Source organism: Macrobrachium rosenbergii, chromosome 30 (genome assembly GCF_040412425.1).
Source record: "Macrobrachium rosenbergii isolate ZJJX-2024 chromosome 30, ASM4041242v1, whole genome shotgun sequence".
Taxonomy (NCBI): Eukaryota; Metazoa; Arthropoda; class Malacostraca; order Decapoda; family Palaemonidae; genus Macrobrachium; species Macrobrachium rosenbergii.
The window spans coordinates 5,981,904-5,997,394 of record NC_089770.1 but is presented as its reverse complement, the minus strand read 5'-3'; the positions used below and the strand labels follow the sequence as shown (position 1 = coordinate 5,997,394).

Genomic DNA, 15,491 nt, shown 5'->3' with positions numbered 1-15,491 from the left:
AAATTATTTCTTCAATATTGCCTACATTCATGAATATCAAAAAGTTATACATGCGAACTGTATCTTCGATTCTGTCTAGACTTGAGGCTGTAAAAAAGGTAATTTAAATATGTCACATGTTCAATCATGAGATTTATGGCTATGAAAAAAAATGGGAGAGGAAAAATAGCTAACAGTCCGGAATAAAATATTTCTGACAAGTTTAAATTTATGGTTACAAAATGGAAGGAGAGGCATAAGAAAAAAACCTAACTTTCGTGGAATAAACTAACTTGGATTATGCTTATATTTACGGTTACAATAAAAAAGGAAAAAAGAAAACAGAAACCTAACTTTTCTTGGCAGTGAACTAACTTCGACTATTCTTAGATATTTGGCTAAAAAAAAAATAAAAATGGAAAAAATAAAACAGAAACCTAACTTTTTTTGGCAGTAAACTACCTTCGATTATTCTTAGATATATGGCTACAAAGAAAAAAAAAAAAAAGAAAATAGGAAAAAAAAAGAAACCTAACTTCTGGCAGTAGGCTATCTTCGAAGCTTATATTTAGCTAATAAAAAAAGAAAAAATAGAATTTAAAAAAAGGGGTCTTCGCACCTTCCGGCGATAAAGTCCTCCGTCTGCTGCATGATTTCCCAGACGGAACGCCCCCCGCAAAGGGCGTTGTGCTTCGTAGGGGCGACTCGGTTGTGGGTCTTGTCGTTACAGAACTTCCTTACCTGGAGGAGGGGGAGACGAAGGGAAATTGAGTTAATTGGCTCATTAAGTATCCATTAAAATATATTATGCTAAAATGAGTAAAATTACTCCATTTTTGTTGTTTGGTAATTCCGTTTTTTGAGTGTTTAAATATTTATTTAAAAAGGTATTTAAATATTTCTGATTTTTTTGGATAGGAGTAAAGAGTATTTTTTTTTTTTTTTTTGAGTATTTCAATATAAATTCAGATACTTATTATGGTGTTTTTATTGTTGGTTATCAATAAAGAAAATAATTTGCTTTGCTTGAAATATATTATTAAAAGATATTGAAATATTTCTGTTATTTATGGATGGGAAGCAAGAGTATTTGTATTTTTCTTTGGGTTATTAGAGTATTTCACTATATATTCAGATACTGTGATATTTCTATTGTTGGTTAACAACACAGAAGATAATCTGCCTTGTTTGAAATATTTAAAGATGAATATATTGATATATTTATATATAGAGATTTCTATTGCAGATTGAAAGTAAAGAAGATAATCTGCTTTGCTTGAAGTACATAATGATGAATATATCTGATATATTTATACACAGAGATTTTTATTGCAGATTGAAAATGAAGATAATCTGCTTTGCATGAAATATTCAAAGATGAATAATCTGATATATTTATATATAGAAATTTTTATTGCAGATTAAAAATAAAGAAGATAATCTGCTTTCTCTGAAATATATAATAATGAATATATCTGTTATATTTACACATAGAACTGGATATTAGTTAAAGGTGTTTACTGATACAAACAAAGGTCATAAATCCAATCTATGTCACGGAATTTGAAGTAAAATTATATAATAAAATAACCCAAAAGCAAAATATAAAGCTAACAATAATTTATTTATCGATAATTTATCCATCCGCAAACAAAAAAATATTTATTTATAGCATAACTACAAATCTAATAAAAATAATTCGTACACTGACTAAGAATCGATTGTTTACAAACACTGTTTAATAATCTGCACCCATAATAATTCACAATAACAACAACCACTAAATAACAACAAGGGAAATAATCTGGTAATAACTCAAATACAACGATTTATGAATTCTACCAAAGAAAATGGACTGAAGTAATGCTATTAATACACAACTCCCTGAGAAACTGATAAGTAATAACAATAAAATGAAAAAAAAACCAATATATAATTTATATACATTATATACACATAATATATATATATATATATATATATATATATATATATATATATATATATATATATATATATATATATATATATGTGTGTGTATATATATATATATGTATATATATATATATATTATGATAAAAATATATATAACAGGAAATTTAACTGTAGTAAAAAAGAACGAAAGATAAAGCAAATTTAAATGAAATGAAATGACAAGAACAAAAAAATTTAACAACGGCATCGCTCCACACGAAGCAAGAACAGCAGAAACAACGGCTGCAACAAGAACAACAACAGCAAACAAATAAATTCCAGCGGCGACCTCATAAAGCGAAATAAAATGAACTCGGGGCCGTGTCTGCTCGAGACTGATAACCTCGTAAGGACGAGTTCTCGCGGAATGGTATGTGGCCGTCCCGTAGATTTTCTCCCGCGCGAGTTCTCGCGGAATAGTATGTGGCCGTCCCGTAGATTTTTTCGACCCGCGGGCTGACGTGCAGGAGCGTTTGTATTGTCAATGGGCGCACTAAATTTGAAGTTTACGCGCGGGAAGGTGCGGCTACATCTATTAACTTCGCTAGATAGTGAGGAGGAGACGGTGCGTGGTGACTGTGTGTGTGTGTGTGTGTGTGTGTGTGTGTGTGTGTGTGTGTGTGTGTGTGTATATATATATATATATATATATATATATATATATATATATATATATATATATATATATATATATATATATATATATATATATCACAAAACTGCACTAGACAAATATATATAAGTAGGACACTGCTGGGTATAGTCTTCTCATCAATCGCATCCTTGACAAACAATTTTCTTCATATAAAACCAACGGCCTCGTATGAAATTTGAGGCAAATTTATTTATTCATTAAATAATTTTGGTGTTCACTTTTATTAGCCCAGTCATGATATTTCTTTTTTTATGGCATCAGAGTCGACTTCAGCCTCAATCTTCCACAATAAAATCGGATGATTTCTTTACGGCAGACAACGGAGTCAGTTTTCGGTAGTTCTTTATTGGGACATGTGGCATCCGTAAACATCTAGGTTGACACAGGAGGTCTTTTATAAGGTTATAATGGAAAAAAAAGTCACCTCTATGGAAGAAGACCCTTAAAGGTTTATGGGTCTCTCTCTCTCTCTCTCAATCGTTTGTCTATGGCAGCCAATTCATGTTCTCGCTTCTCATGTTGGCCCATAGAGAGAGAGAGAGAGAGAGAGAGAGAGAGAGAGAGAGAGAGAGAGAGAGAGAGAGAGAGAGAGAGAGAGAGAGAGCTTTACTAGCGAGAAAGAGAAATAATATGAAAATTGGTTGGTGAATACCATTAAGAAGTTATTCGTGTGTGTGTGTGTGTGAGAGAGAGAGAGAGAGAGAGAGAGAGAGAGAGAGAGAGAGAGAGAGAGAGAGAGAGAGAGAGACTGGAAGCAAATTTTACTGGCGAGGCGAGAAAGAAATAAAATGGAAACTTGTTAGTGGATAATGCCAATAAGGAGTTAATGGTTATTTGTGTGTGTGTGTAGAGAGAGAGAGAGAGAGAGAGAGAGAGAGAGAGAGAGAGAGAGAGAGAGAGAGAAATACAGCCGCAATATGACGTCCCAGATAGAGAGAAAGAGAAAGAGAGGGAAGTGGCATGGCAGGACTGACAAGAGGAGGGGAAGAAAAATTTACGGAGCTATCAAAAACTGACTTCTATGTGAAGTGAACATCGACGGAGAGAGAGAGAGAGAGAGAGAGAGAGAGAGAGAGAGAGAGAGAGAGAGAGAGAGAGATACACAGAAGATACAGTCACGCCATTCAAGCTTTGGAGGTCTGTCAGCCTCCAGGAAAGATATTGAGGGTTTGGTTTTTATCTTCAGTGAACAGACGCTCGCTTCTGCTTTTGTTTCCACTGTCAGTACAGGAAGGCTGATATTTATGTACCTGCTTTTTGGTACTAAGAATCTAACGAAATTATTTACAAAAGATGAAATGACAGATATTGTCAATTTAGGAAAGGCTGACAGTTAAGTAGCTGCTTTGTGATGGTCACAGGTGGTGATGAAGTTCCACATATTTGATTACACAGACAATACCAGATGTTTCTACTTTCCTTTAGAATACTAGTTCCAGTCTGTTAGCCATCCGGTTCCCAGCTAGCACTTAGAGATGAGGTTGCTAGACGCACACGCGTTAAGCCACACAAAAAAGGGCTGATGAAGAAATGACATAAATACAGAAAAACTAGAAGAATAACGAATCAAAAAATTAAAACTTGAATACGAAGTCCATGAAAGTATACTGGATGACGCTGTAAGCAGGATCTTCAAAGAAGAGACGAAACCGGCTCGGGGCGAGTGCAGAGAGGACGGGTAATTAGCAAATGGAATTTAGATGAAAAGATGCAAATGGAGAGATGCCTTCCTAGGGAATGTAGCCCCGGGTCACTGAAGTGGATATTTGGAAGTCTTGTTGAATGGAGGGGAAAACTGAAGAAGCCAGAATGAGATGATGGAGTAGGCGGCGGATTCTGTGTATGTCTGGGAATTGTTATGGAGAGCGACTGTTTGGTAAACGATTATTTTGTGGAATGAAGCATTCTTATACAGAATTGTATCGTCTTGTATTGTTGTACCATACGGTATTGTACAGGATACGGACAGGAATAGATTACTCTTCTTGTTACACTATTAGAATATTTTTGGGTAAACTAATTATGAAATTACATTCAGTCAGTGAATGGCGTTCTCAATCCTTGCAATCAAATATACAAGGAGGAAGGAAAAAATCAAAACAAAAAAAGGGCATAATTACCAAATCAATCAATCAATTAGGGGTGTTCTCATTCTTCGCAAGCAAATATAAAAGGAAGAAGAAAAAAAAAATCAAAACAAAAAAAGGGGCATAATTACCAAATCAATCAATCAATTAGGGGTGTTCTCATTCTTCGCAATCAAATACACAAGGAAGGAAAAAATCAAAACAAAAAAGAGGCATAATTACCAAATCAATCAATCAATTAGGAGTGTTCTCATTCTTCGCAATCAAAAATACAAGTAAGAAAGAAAGAAGCAAGAAAAAAAAGCATAACTGATTAATCAATCAATCAATCAAAGGTGTTTTCATTCCTCGCAAGCAAATATACAAGGAAGAAGGAAAGAAACGAGAGAAAAAAAGGGGACATAATTAACATCAAAAATACAAGGAAGAAGGAAGGAAGCAAGAGAAAGAAAAGGGGGCATAATCAACAACTCAATCAATCAGTTATCGGCAGTCTCATTCCTCGCAATCAAAAATACAAGAAAGGACGAAAAAATCAAGAGGGCAAAATGAATAATCAACAAATCAATCAATCAACTAAAGATATTCTCATTCCTTGCAATAAAAAAACAAGAAGGAAAAAATAAAAAAAGGGGCATAATTACCAAATCAGTCAATCAATTAGGGGTGTTCTTACTCCTTGCAATCAAAAATACAAGGAAGAAGGAAGGAAGGAAGGAAGAAAAGAGGCATAACTGATTAATCAATCAATCAATTACAGGTGTTCCCATTCCTTGCAATCAAATATACAATGAAGAAGGAAGAAATCAAAGGGAAAAAAGGAGCATAATCAACATGAAAAATACAAGAAAGAAGGAAAGAAGCAAGAGGGAAAAAAGGGGGCATAATTAACAAACCAATCAATCAATCAACGGCGCTCTCATTCCACGTCCGCCTCCAAAGCTACCGACATATTTATGGTGATGAAAAAGTTGCAAATGAAAAAGTTGCAAATGCAAACAAGCTGATCTTGCACCTCCCAGCACCGCGTGGGAGCCGGGGGGGGCGGGGCGCATTCCCCTAATTAGTATGAAAATTTTATGTAATCCATCCCGAAGGATAATTACAGGTAATCAGAATTATTAGCATACTTAATGACCGGGTTGAATCGTATACCAATTGGGAAACTACAGTATCATAACATTACGCTTCGTTAGGATTTGCGCGAGCAGACAGTTTCAAATTAATGGGGGAGGTGTTATTTCACGGCGCGATTGCGCGCGAGCAAATGTATTAACGATGTACTTTGGGATGGGATAGGCTTATTTGCTGCTATTATTATTATTATTATTATTATTATTATTATTATTATTATTATTATTATTATTATAGGAGTCGTCGTAGTTTTAGATTAGATGGTAAAAAATATCTTTCAAGGAATTATTATTATTATTATTATTATTATTATTATTATTATTATTATTATTATTATTATTATTATCATAACAGGAGTAGTAGTTTTAGATTAGATGGTAAAATATCTTTTAACGAATTATTATTATTATTATTATAACAGGAGTCGTAGTTTTAGATTAGATGGTAAAAAATATCTTTCAAGGAATTATTATTATTATTATTATTATTATTATTATTATTATTATTATTATTATTATTATAAAAGTAATCGATACTACAGTAAAGTTACAGAATATATTATGAAAAATAAATTTAAGGAAATTATCATTATTATTATTATTATTATTATTATTATTATTATTATTATTATTATTATTATTATTATTATTATTATTATTATTATTATTATTATACAGCATTATACCGAGACCACCGAAAGATGGAGCTATTTTCGGTGGCCTTGATTATAAGCTGTAGAGGCTGTACAGAAAACTCGATTGCGCCGAAGATCTCGTCTTTCCGTATTTCCCTTTAGTTCCTCTTAGTTCTTCCTACTGAACACCATAATATTCTTTGGAAGCTTGAATTTCAAGTCAGTGGCCCCTTTGGTGGGCTTGTTCCATATGAATAGGGTTCATCTTCTGAATAATAATAATAATAATAATAATAATAATAATAATAATAATAATAATAATAATAATAATAATAATTGAATTTCAAGTCAATGGCCCCTGTGGTAGGCTTGTTCTATGCGAATAGGGTTCATCTTCTGAATAATAATAATAATAATAATAATAATAATAATAATAATAATAATAATAATAATAATAATAATAATAATCGAATACAATCGAATTTCAAGTCAATGGCACCTGTGGTGGGCTTGTTCCATACGAATAGGTTTCATCTTCTGAATAATAATAATAATAATAATAATAATAATAATAATAATAATAATAATAATAATAATAGCTGAATTTCAAGTCAATAGCCCCTGTGGTGGGCTTGTTCTATACGAATAGGTTTCATCTTCTGAATAATAATAATAATAATAATAATAATAATAATAATAATAATAATAATAATAATAATAAGCACTCCAGACTCTAGTAAGGGAGAGTTAGAGAGGTTGGCAATCAAGTCAAAGAGACCAAGAAAATAAAGGAGATGACTTACACATTTCTAAAGGAGGAACCGGGAGAAAACCAAACAATTACACTAAGAACTAACAGTTAGAGAGGATGGACAGCAAGACGGAAGAAAGGAGGCGGAAATGGAGGTAAAGTAAAAGGCTGAAAAAGGGAGAATAGCAGAAAAAATTCAAGCAGCAGAAGCGGAGGAAAATAAATCGTAAACAGACCCTGTCGATACCAAGTCTATTTACAGACAACAGAGAGCGACTCTTAGGGCCCGAAGGAAGGCTGCAACCACCCTTCAGTAATTGCCTACAGTGCAACACGTGAGGTGTACTGACGGCACTAACACACCACGAAGCGAGCCTATTATCACGTCCGTCATAAGACACGATAATGCGGACGTTAAAAAATTAATTTTCATAATGGACGCTGGATAATTACGTCGATAATGTATTTCGCAAAGCAAATGAGTCATTAATTTTTTGAGTTATTACGCTGAGTAGTTATGACGGACTGTCATGAGATGTCAAGCGTGTTGATTTTTGTAAAGTGCGCTTGAGCGCTCTTATTTGGGGCGTTGTTATGTGATTATTATACGTGTGTATGATGATGTAGATGTGTATTTTGACTGGTGGATAGAATATTCATGTGATTCTTGTAAAGTACTTTTGTGAATATTGTATGATGAGGGTGGTGTATATGCATAGATCGTTTTACAGAGTGCAAGAGTTCTTTAATTACAGTTGTTTGAGCATTGCAAATGGCTATACTAATCTATGAATGCTGATTATAGATATTTAGATTTTGTGATGAAGAGTTGCTATGTGTTAATTATCTTACGAAATGAAAATGGGTTTCATTGTGTAGACAAAAAATATATTATTGTACAAGGAAGGTGATCATACTAGTTCTATAGGTACTTTATAGTTTACTGAACTTATATATATATATATATATATATATATATATATATATATATATATATATATATATATATATATTTTTTTTTTTTTTCTTAGGGTAGTTGCATGCAAAGTTGCAATACAGAAAATAGAAAGGAAAAGCATAAAAGACTAGCACCGATTAAAAGGGAAGAAAAAAAAAGTGTTGAAACAGAACACAGTACGGGACGAACGCCGTCAACAACTAATTACACTGACCCAGCTTCATCTGGCTAAAATCCTAATCAATGGTACAGGCAACAGGGTGTGGAATTAGAGGGAGTTGGAGAGGGGGGAGGGGGAGAAGGGAAGGAAAGAGGGGGGGAGGAGGAGGAGGAGGAGGAGGAGGAGGAGGAGGGGAGGAGGAGGAGGGTGGGTAAGAGACTGGAGGAGGGAGGAGAAGCGTAGGGGTGTAAGGGGGTGGGGGTATAGGGGATTTGGTGACGTGGATTGGAGGCAATTCGAATTAATGACAGTAATCATACTCGACGTAATTCATTCCAGTGATTTCCAAATCGTTTCCGTGGAACCAATATCAAAAGGGCCTCATTCAGCTTTGATGGACCCCCAGCCTTGGGGGGCGGGGGGGGGGGACGGGTAGCAGCAGCAGCAGAAGCGGGTTTCAAAATAAAATATATGTAGCAAAAGGAAATAATAAAAAAATGAGAGGAAAGTCACTCCACTTCGCTCGTATATCGAACTCGATCGTGTATCAATGCCCCATTTCGTACCCTGCTCAGGACGCCGTTCGGCGTTTCTGTACCCCGCCACGCCCCCCACGGGATGATCAGAAAGATTGAAATTACCGAAGGGCGTCGCGCTTTCTGACGCCTGAAGTTCGTACCCTCATGCCATCTGCAGGAGCCCCTAAACCAGTGCTAATCACGATGGCGTTTTGTGTGCACTAGCTACCCGCTTCAGAATTTGGTCAGCGATTGTCAACGCCGCGTTTTTTATGACACGATTTGGCTGACAATTAGTTTCTTAAACATATATCTGTACTGACAATTAGTTTCTGATTTTGTGCAATGGAAAATGGTGCTTTTATACAAATACCTGACAATTGCTAACTTTTACGTACTCATTAGTTCCTTAAACATATATTTGTGCATTGTACAATGGTGCCTTTAATACAAATATCTAACGAGTATGTACTAACTTTTACGTAATACATATATCTGACAAGTAAGGACTAGCTCAAACATACTCATGTATTCTCGATATTTTGGACATGAGAATTTGATCAAAACTTTCAGAGGTTTTTGATGAATACTGACTAAATCTGAACAAAGCAAATATATATATATATTTCACCAACATTCTGAGTACGAATTCTCTGATGAAAGTTGGTTGATAAAAATAAAATAAAGTTGGCAAATAAAAGCACAAAAAGCTAAATAGACGAACAAAGTCAGCATGTTACGAGTTAATTTTATTAGAACCTCAGGGAAAAGTATAAAATTAATAAAAATATAAAAATTCCGTGAGAATTAAAAATAACAATGAAAACCCACCAAGCACATCCGAGGCTCGGAGAAACGAATGGAAACTTTTCGAGTTATTTGAAAAGACAAAAAAAAAAAAAAAAAAAAAAAAAAAAAAAATATCGAAGTTTACAAAAACAAAAAAAAAGACGGTATCGGTTTTTTTGCTGTTTTCTTTTCGGTTCGAGAACCGACCGATAAAACGTGTCGGGAACGAAAACAAAGGTGCCAATGAATTTCACTCTGGAGTGAAGGCCGGCATTTCAGCATTTTCTCTCGTATAAAAAGAAATCGAAATGTTTGTGTGTTTGTTGGTGGGAGGTTAACTGATTGGTGATCGTTGGGCATCAGTTAACCTGACCATAAAAGTCGCAGAGGCATCACTCTCTCTCGGAGAGAGAGAGAGAGAGAGAGAGAGAGAGAGAGAGAGAGAGAGAGAGAGAGAGGTTAAAAAAACTGTTATGAAAAGTAAAAATTTTGGTCCATGAAATTGTAAAAAGAAGTATGCACTGTTTGGTTGAGAGAGAGAGAGAGAGAGAGAGAGAGAGAGAGAGAGAGAGAGAGAGAGAGAGAGAGAGAGAGAGAGAACATATCAATAATGTTTCAGAACAAAAACGTACATTATATTGGTTTATGAGAAATATTGTGTGTGTGTATGTGTATATATATATATATATATATATATATATATATATATATATATATATATATATATATATATATATATATATATATATATGTGTGTGTGTGTGTGTGTATGTATGTATGTATTATGTATGTACGTATGTATATATCTATTTATCAGAATATTGCACGTTCGTCTAAGAGCGAGAAAAAAAAAGAGTAAGCCACTTAAATAAAAGCCCAACGAAACTAAATTACCTTCCAAAACGAACCAGAAAAAAATTTCACTTAACCCCCTGCCCCCACAAAAAAACCCCACCCTCACAGGCACAAAAACACACAAACACACACACATACAAAACTTCCCAGCATATCAACTACGTGACATGCCACTTAGAACTGTCACTAACAAGTATTTCGTCCCACTGATAGGGAACGAAACCTGAAAACCCAGTCAGTTGGTCGAAAACTTTTTAAGTGCACACAACTCCTTCTTTACTTTGAGAGCCTCCGTGAAGGAAGCAGGGGAGGGGGTTAGGGAATATCCCCTAATGGAACCCGAAAGGAACTCTCACTTGCTTGGAATTTAAGAAGTGGGTTTGTGAATCATTTTTTGAAACGTGTTTGGGTAATTCGATGGTCAGGCAGGTGGCCGCAACTAGCCCCGACCCGAAGGTAACGGAAAAGAGCTAAAAAGACTTAATCGAATAAAGGACTATGGAGGAGGCTAGAGGGCTGCAATTTGGTATGTCTGATGATTGGAGAGGGGGATGATTAACATAGCAATCTGCAGCCATCTAGCCTCAGTAGCTTTTAAGATCCGAGGGCGGACAGGAAAAGATCGGACGGACAGACAAATAGCCGTCTCAATAGTTTTCTTTTACAGAAGACTAAAGCCAGAAATATAAAAGAATGAAAAGTCCATCTGGACAGGTAAATGGTCAGAATCATAAGGGAGATACCACGAAGCTGAAAATTGCAATCCTCTTACTTAAGCAACTAAAGCGAAGAAGTCGCTTCTTAAAACACTCAAACGGTGATGAAACCATTTGCCGAATGAATTCTCAGGTAAAATAAAGTCTAAAATAAATATCACTCATAAATACTGCCCTAAAATGGAAGGCTGCAGTATCTGCAAAAATACAAAACTGAGAAAAATGGTAGATACTGCAGTTTTCCCCTTGTCTTACTACTGATTTTGCAGATTCTGCAATGGGACCCGTTAAATAAAGCACTGAAGAATCATTCTGGAACTGCAGTAACTTATATATTAGTTTCACGAGCCCAATAGGTGGCATATTTCAATTTCAAAAATTTTGCAGATACTTCAGTTTTCCATTTTAGGACAGCTTAGTTCTCGAGTTAATGAGTCACTCAACGGAAAATTAAAATTGAGTAATTTTGACCCCAGTGAAGCAAATAACTCGTCAGATGGATGATGACATCAAATTAAACAAGTAAAAAAATGCTCCGAAGTTTCTTCGGCGCAATCGAGTTTTCCGTGTAGCGTATAATGCTGTGTGAAACTCTCAGCCACGGCCCATGAAACTCTCAGCCGCGGCCCATGAAACTTTCACCCACGGCCCGGTGTTGGCCTGTGTTGCTGGCACCTATAGCGGTGCCAGACGCACGATCATGGCTAACTTTAACGTTAAATAAAATGAAAACTACTGAGGCTAGAGGGCTGCAATTTGGTATGTTTCAATGGAAAATCAGAAGTAAAAAATTGTATGAGATCTAAATAAATAAATTAAACATGTATCAGTAATATAATTATTTATGCAGATGACTTCGATAAAAAAAAATTCGCTGGAATTATAATAATACGTAAATTATTTCAAATGACCAAATCAAGTTATCGTAAAATCAGTGAGTATTAAGTTGTAACTGAATCACACTTTATAAACAAATGAAATGAAAATAAAGTCAGTCGGTAGTAAAACAATTTGAAGACAATTGGCGAAGGTTTGCAAACCCTACATCAAAGTTAGAACGAAAATGAAAAAAAAATAAAGAAAACTGACGTCAAAGAATGATGACAGTAATAAATCTAAATCACAAAATAAATTAGTAGACAAAATAAAAAAGAGAGTAATAAAAATATTGCAACTCACAGAGGGCAGCTCCGACATCGCCAGCAGCGACGACTCCAGGTGGGAATTGGTGTAAGGATCCGGCGAGAAGGAACACCCGGGCTGCACCGGATCACAGGCGGCGCCCTTGACAGCCCCGTCGGCGCAAGCCGTCGCCGAAAACTGGTAGGTGTTGGGGTCTCTGTAAGTGGGCGGGTAGAGGGGGTCGTTCACGTGGCCCCTCTCGTCGAACACGCCCCACCGGAACTTCGCCCACTCGATCAGGAGGAGGCGGGCGGCGTGGGTGTAGGAGTCGTTCGAGGACGTCCAAAGCAGGTCGCCGCCCACCTGGATGAAGTCCCCCTGCCGCCCGCAGCCCTGGCTCTGCTGCGTCCAGGGGCGCGACCCGAAGGCGGGGTGGGGCGAGGTGACCAGGATGTGGGCGTCGGTGGGCGAGGAGGTCGCCAGGAGGGGTATTAAGAGCGAGCAGGTCAAGGAGTTGATTTTCCAGGTTCGGGGCAAGGAGACGGTCACCTCGCGGATCGACGCCCGCCCGTTCGTGGCCGCCCACATCATGCTCGACAGTTCTCGAAGGACGCTCTGGAATAAAGATAATAATAATAAAGATAAGTAAAGGAGGTTTTAAGACGGGTAACTGAACTGTTTAATAATTAGGAAATGGTCTTTCTTACTATGTATGTATATATATATATATATATATATATATATATATATATATATATATATATATATATATATATATACAGTAATATACATAGTATATATACAGTATATATATATAATATATAATATATATATATATATGTATATATACATATACACATATACACATATATACATATTTATACACATACACACACACATATATACACATTACTCAAATAAAGGAAAAGAAAAGCCTTTCTCTCTCTCTCTCTGTCTACCTGTCAATAATAATGATTTTAAATACACTATGAAAATTTTTTTAAAGAATTACTTCATATCCAGACCAGGTTTCATAAGAAATAGCGGAACTTCTCGCCCCCTTCTCAAAGTCAGCCGCGGCAAGACATCGCTCGAATTTCGATAAGAAAGAAATAAAACAGTATTGATACTCAATACACCATAAATTCACTCCAAAGCCAACGAAGCAATGCAAGCAGTCCAGTCATCAAAGAGTGTCTCCTCGAAACTGCAATAAACGCAACAGTGAATTGCACTGAATGGTATTCGTGTTCGCCAACCATAATTCAGGGGTTGAAAAAAAAAAAAGGGATCATCACCAAAGTAGGTTTTTAAAATTTACATGGGTTCCGTTCATCAATGTAACAGAGAGAGTGCAAAACATTGTAATTCTTGCATTCTTCACTAAAATTCTTAATAAAAGATTTTTCCATTTTTCACCAAATTCACTATAATTCTTAATAAAAGATTCTGCATTCTTCAATAAATTCTTAATAAATGATTTTCGCATTCTTCACTATTGTTAACTTAACAAAAGATGAAGAGTTATACGACATGAAAACAGTAAAAAAAAAAAAAATTCATAATATTTTTATGGAATGTGCTTCAAATAACATAATTACGGAATCTCTTGCAAACATAATATCTTCTAGGTTTAGTGTCAGAATGAAATTTATCTACCAATAAAAATCTATTATATTTTCTCAGTATTCTCTCATTTTACATTTTCTCACGTGGAGAAAATACGAGAAGATAAATTGTAAAAAAAGAGAGAGAATTAAGTCCGATGGATAAGTAATCTGATAATCTCCATTCACTCACTAATTATATAATTCAAAAGAGACAAGTGTTCAGAATTTTAGTGTCTGTTAAGAGGAAAATCTCGCTTCTCTTAGTGAAAACATTTGAATTATTTTAGATTTTTATTTAATTTTTTTATTTTTAGAGAAATATCATAACATCATTTTAGCTTTCTGTAAAAGAAAACTATTGAGATGGCTTTGTCTGTCCATCCGCACTTTTTCTGTCCGCCCTCAGATCTTAAAAACTACTGAGGCTAGAGGGCTGCAAATTGGTATGTTGATCATCCACCCTCCAGTCATCAAACATACCAAATTGCAGCCCTCTAGCCTGAGTGGTTTTTATTTTATTCAAGGTTAAAGTTAGCCACAATCGTGCGTCTGGCACCTCAACACAGGCCACCACGGCCGGCTGAGAGTTTCATACAGCATTATACGCTGTACAGAAAACTCGATTGCGCTGAAGAAACTTCGGCGCACTTTTAACTTGCTGCATGAGAAGATCAGTGATTTACGAAAGATAAAAATCACGTTATCTTTATACAAGATTTTTGTGATGGAACGCCAAATTACACGTTAATTGAAAGACAAAAGAACAGTTAATATCTTCTTGGTATTGTCCTTGCCTTTTAATGCATTTTTATTTATTTATTGATTTATTCTTTCTTTTCTTTACCTTTTCTTACTTCTTCCTAATGAATACCATATTCTTGGGAAGCTTGAATTTCAAGTCAATGGCCCCTATGGTGGGCTCGTTCCATATGAATAGCTTTCATCCTCTGACTAATAATAATAATAATAATAATAATAATAATAATAATAATAATAATAATAATAATATCCAAAGTAGGGAATCTATCAAAATATTCTCTCATGCGCCTGACACAAGAGGTCATGGGTCACAAGGAGGCCACCATGCCACAACAGATCGAGGAAGTTTTTAAATCCTTTGCAAGGAAGCGATTCTCTCCACATTTTCGGAGAGAATTTAAGTGGGAAATAACGGGAATGATAATGAACATAAAGTCTCATTTATAAATTTCAGGTGAACTTATCCAACTAAAATAGATTAAATGTCACTAGTATATTTATTACCTGAATATATCAGGTTACGTGTGTGAGAGCATATATATATATATATATATATATATATATATATATATATATATATATATATATATATATATATTTATTACCTGAATATATCAGGTTACGTGTGTGAGTATACATATATATATATATATATATATATATATATATATATATATATATATATATATATATATATATATATATATATATACACATATACCCACAGACAGGTTGTAATTATGTAATGACGGATGTGTAATTAAGGTGTTTGTTCTTTTGTATTTTTTTT

The 15,491-nt window shown here is 35.0% G+C and overlaps 1 protein-coding gene across 2 annotated transcripts in view; it reads right to left on the bottom strand.

Moving 5' to 3' along the window:
• LOC136854964 (calcium-activated chloride channel regulator 1-like) overlaps positions 1-15,491 on the bottom strand; it is a 516,859-nt gene that overhangs the window by 20,901 nt on the left and 480,467 nt on the right. For both annotated transcript variants that reach the window (XM_067131627.1, XM_067131626.1), the window contains exons 2-3: positions 12,390-12,947; positions 599-720 (exon numbers count right to left, since the gene is read on the bottom strand). In XM_067131627.1, coding sequence (XP_066987728.1) covers positions 599-720; positions 12,390-12,923 — 656 coding nt within the window. In that variant the 5' untranslated portion in view covers positions 12,924-12,947. The remainder of the gene's footprint in view (positions 1-598; positions 721-12,389; positions 12,948-15,491) is intronic.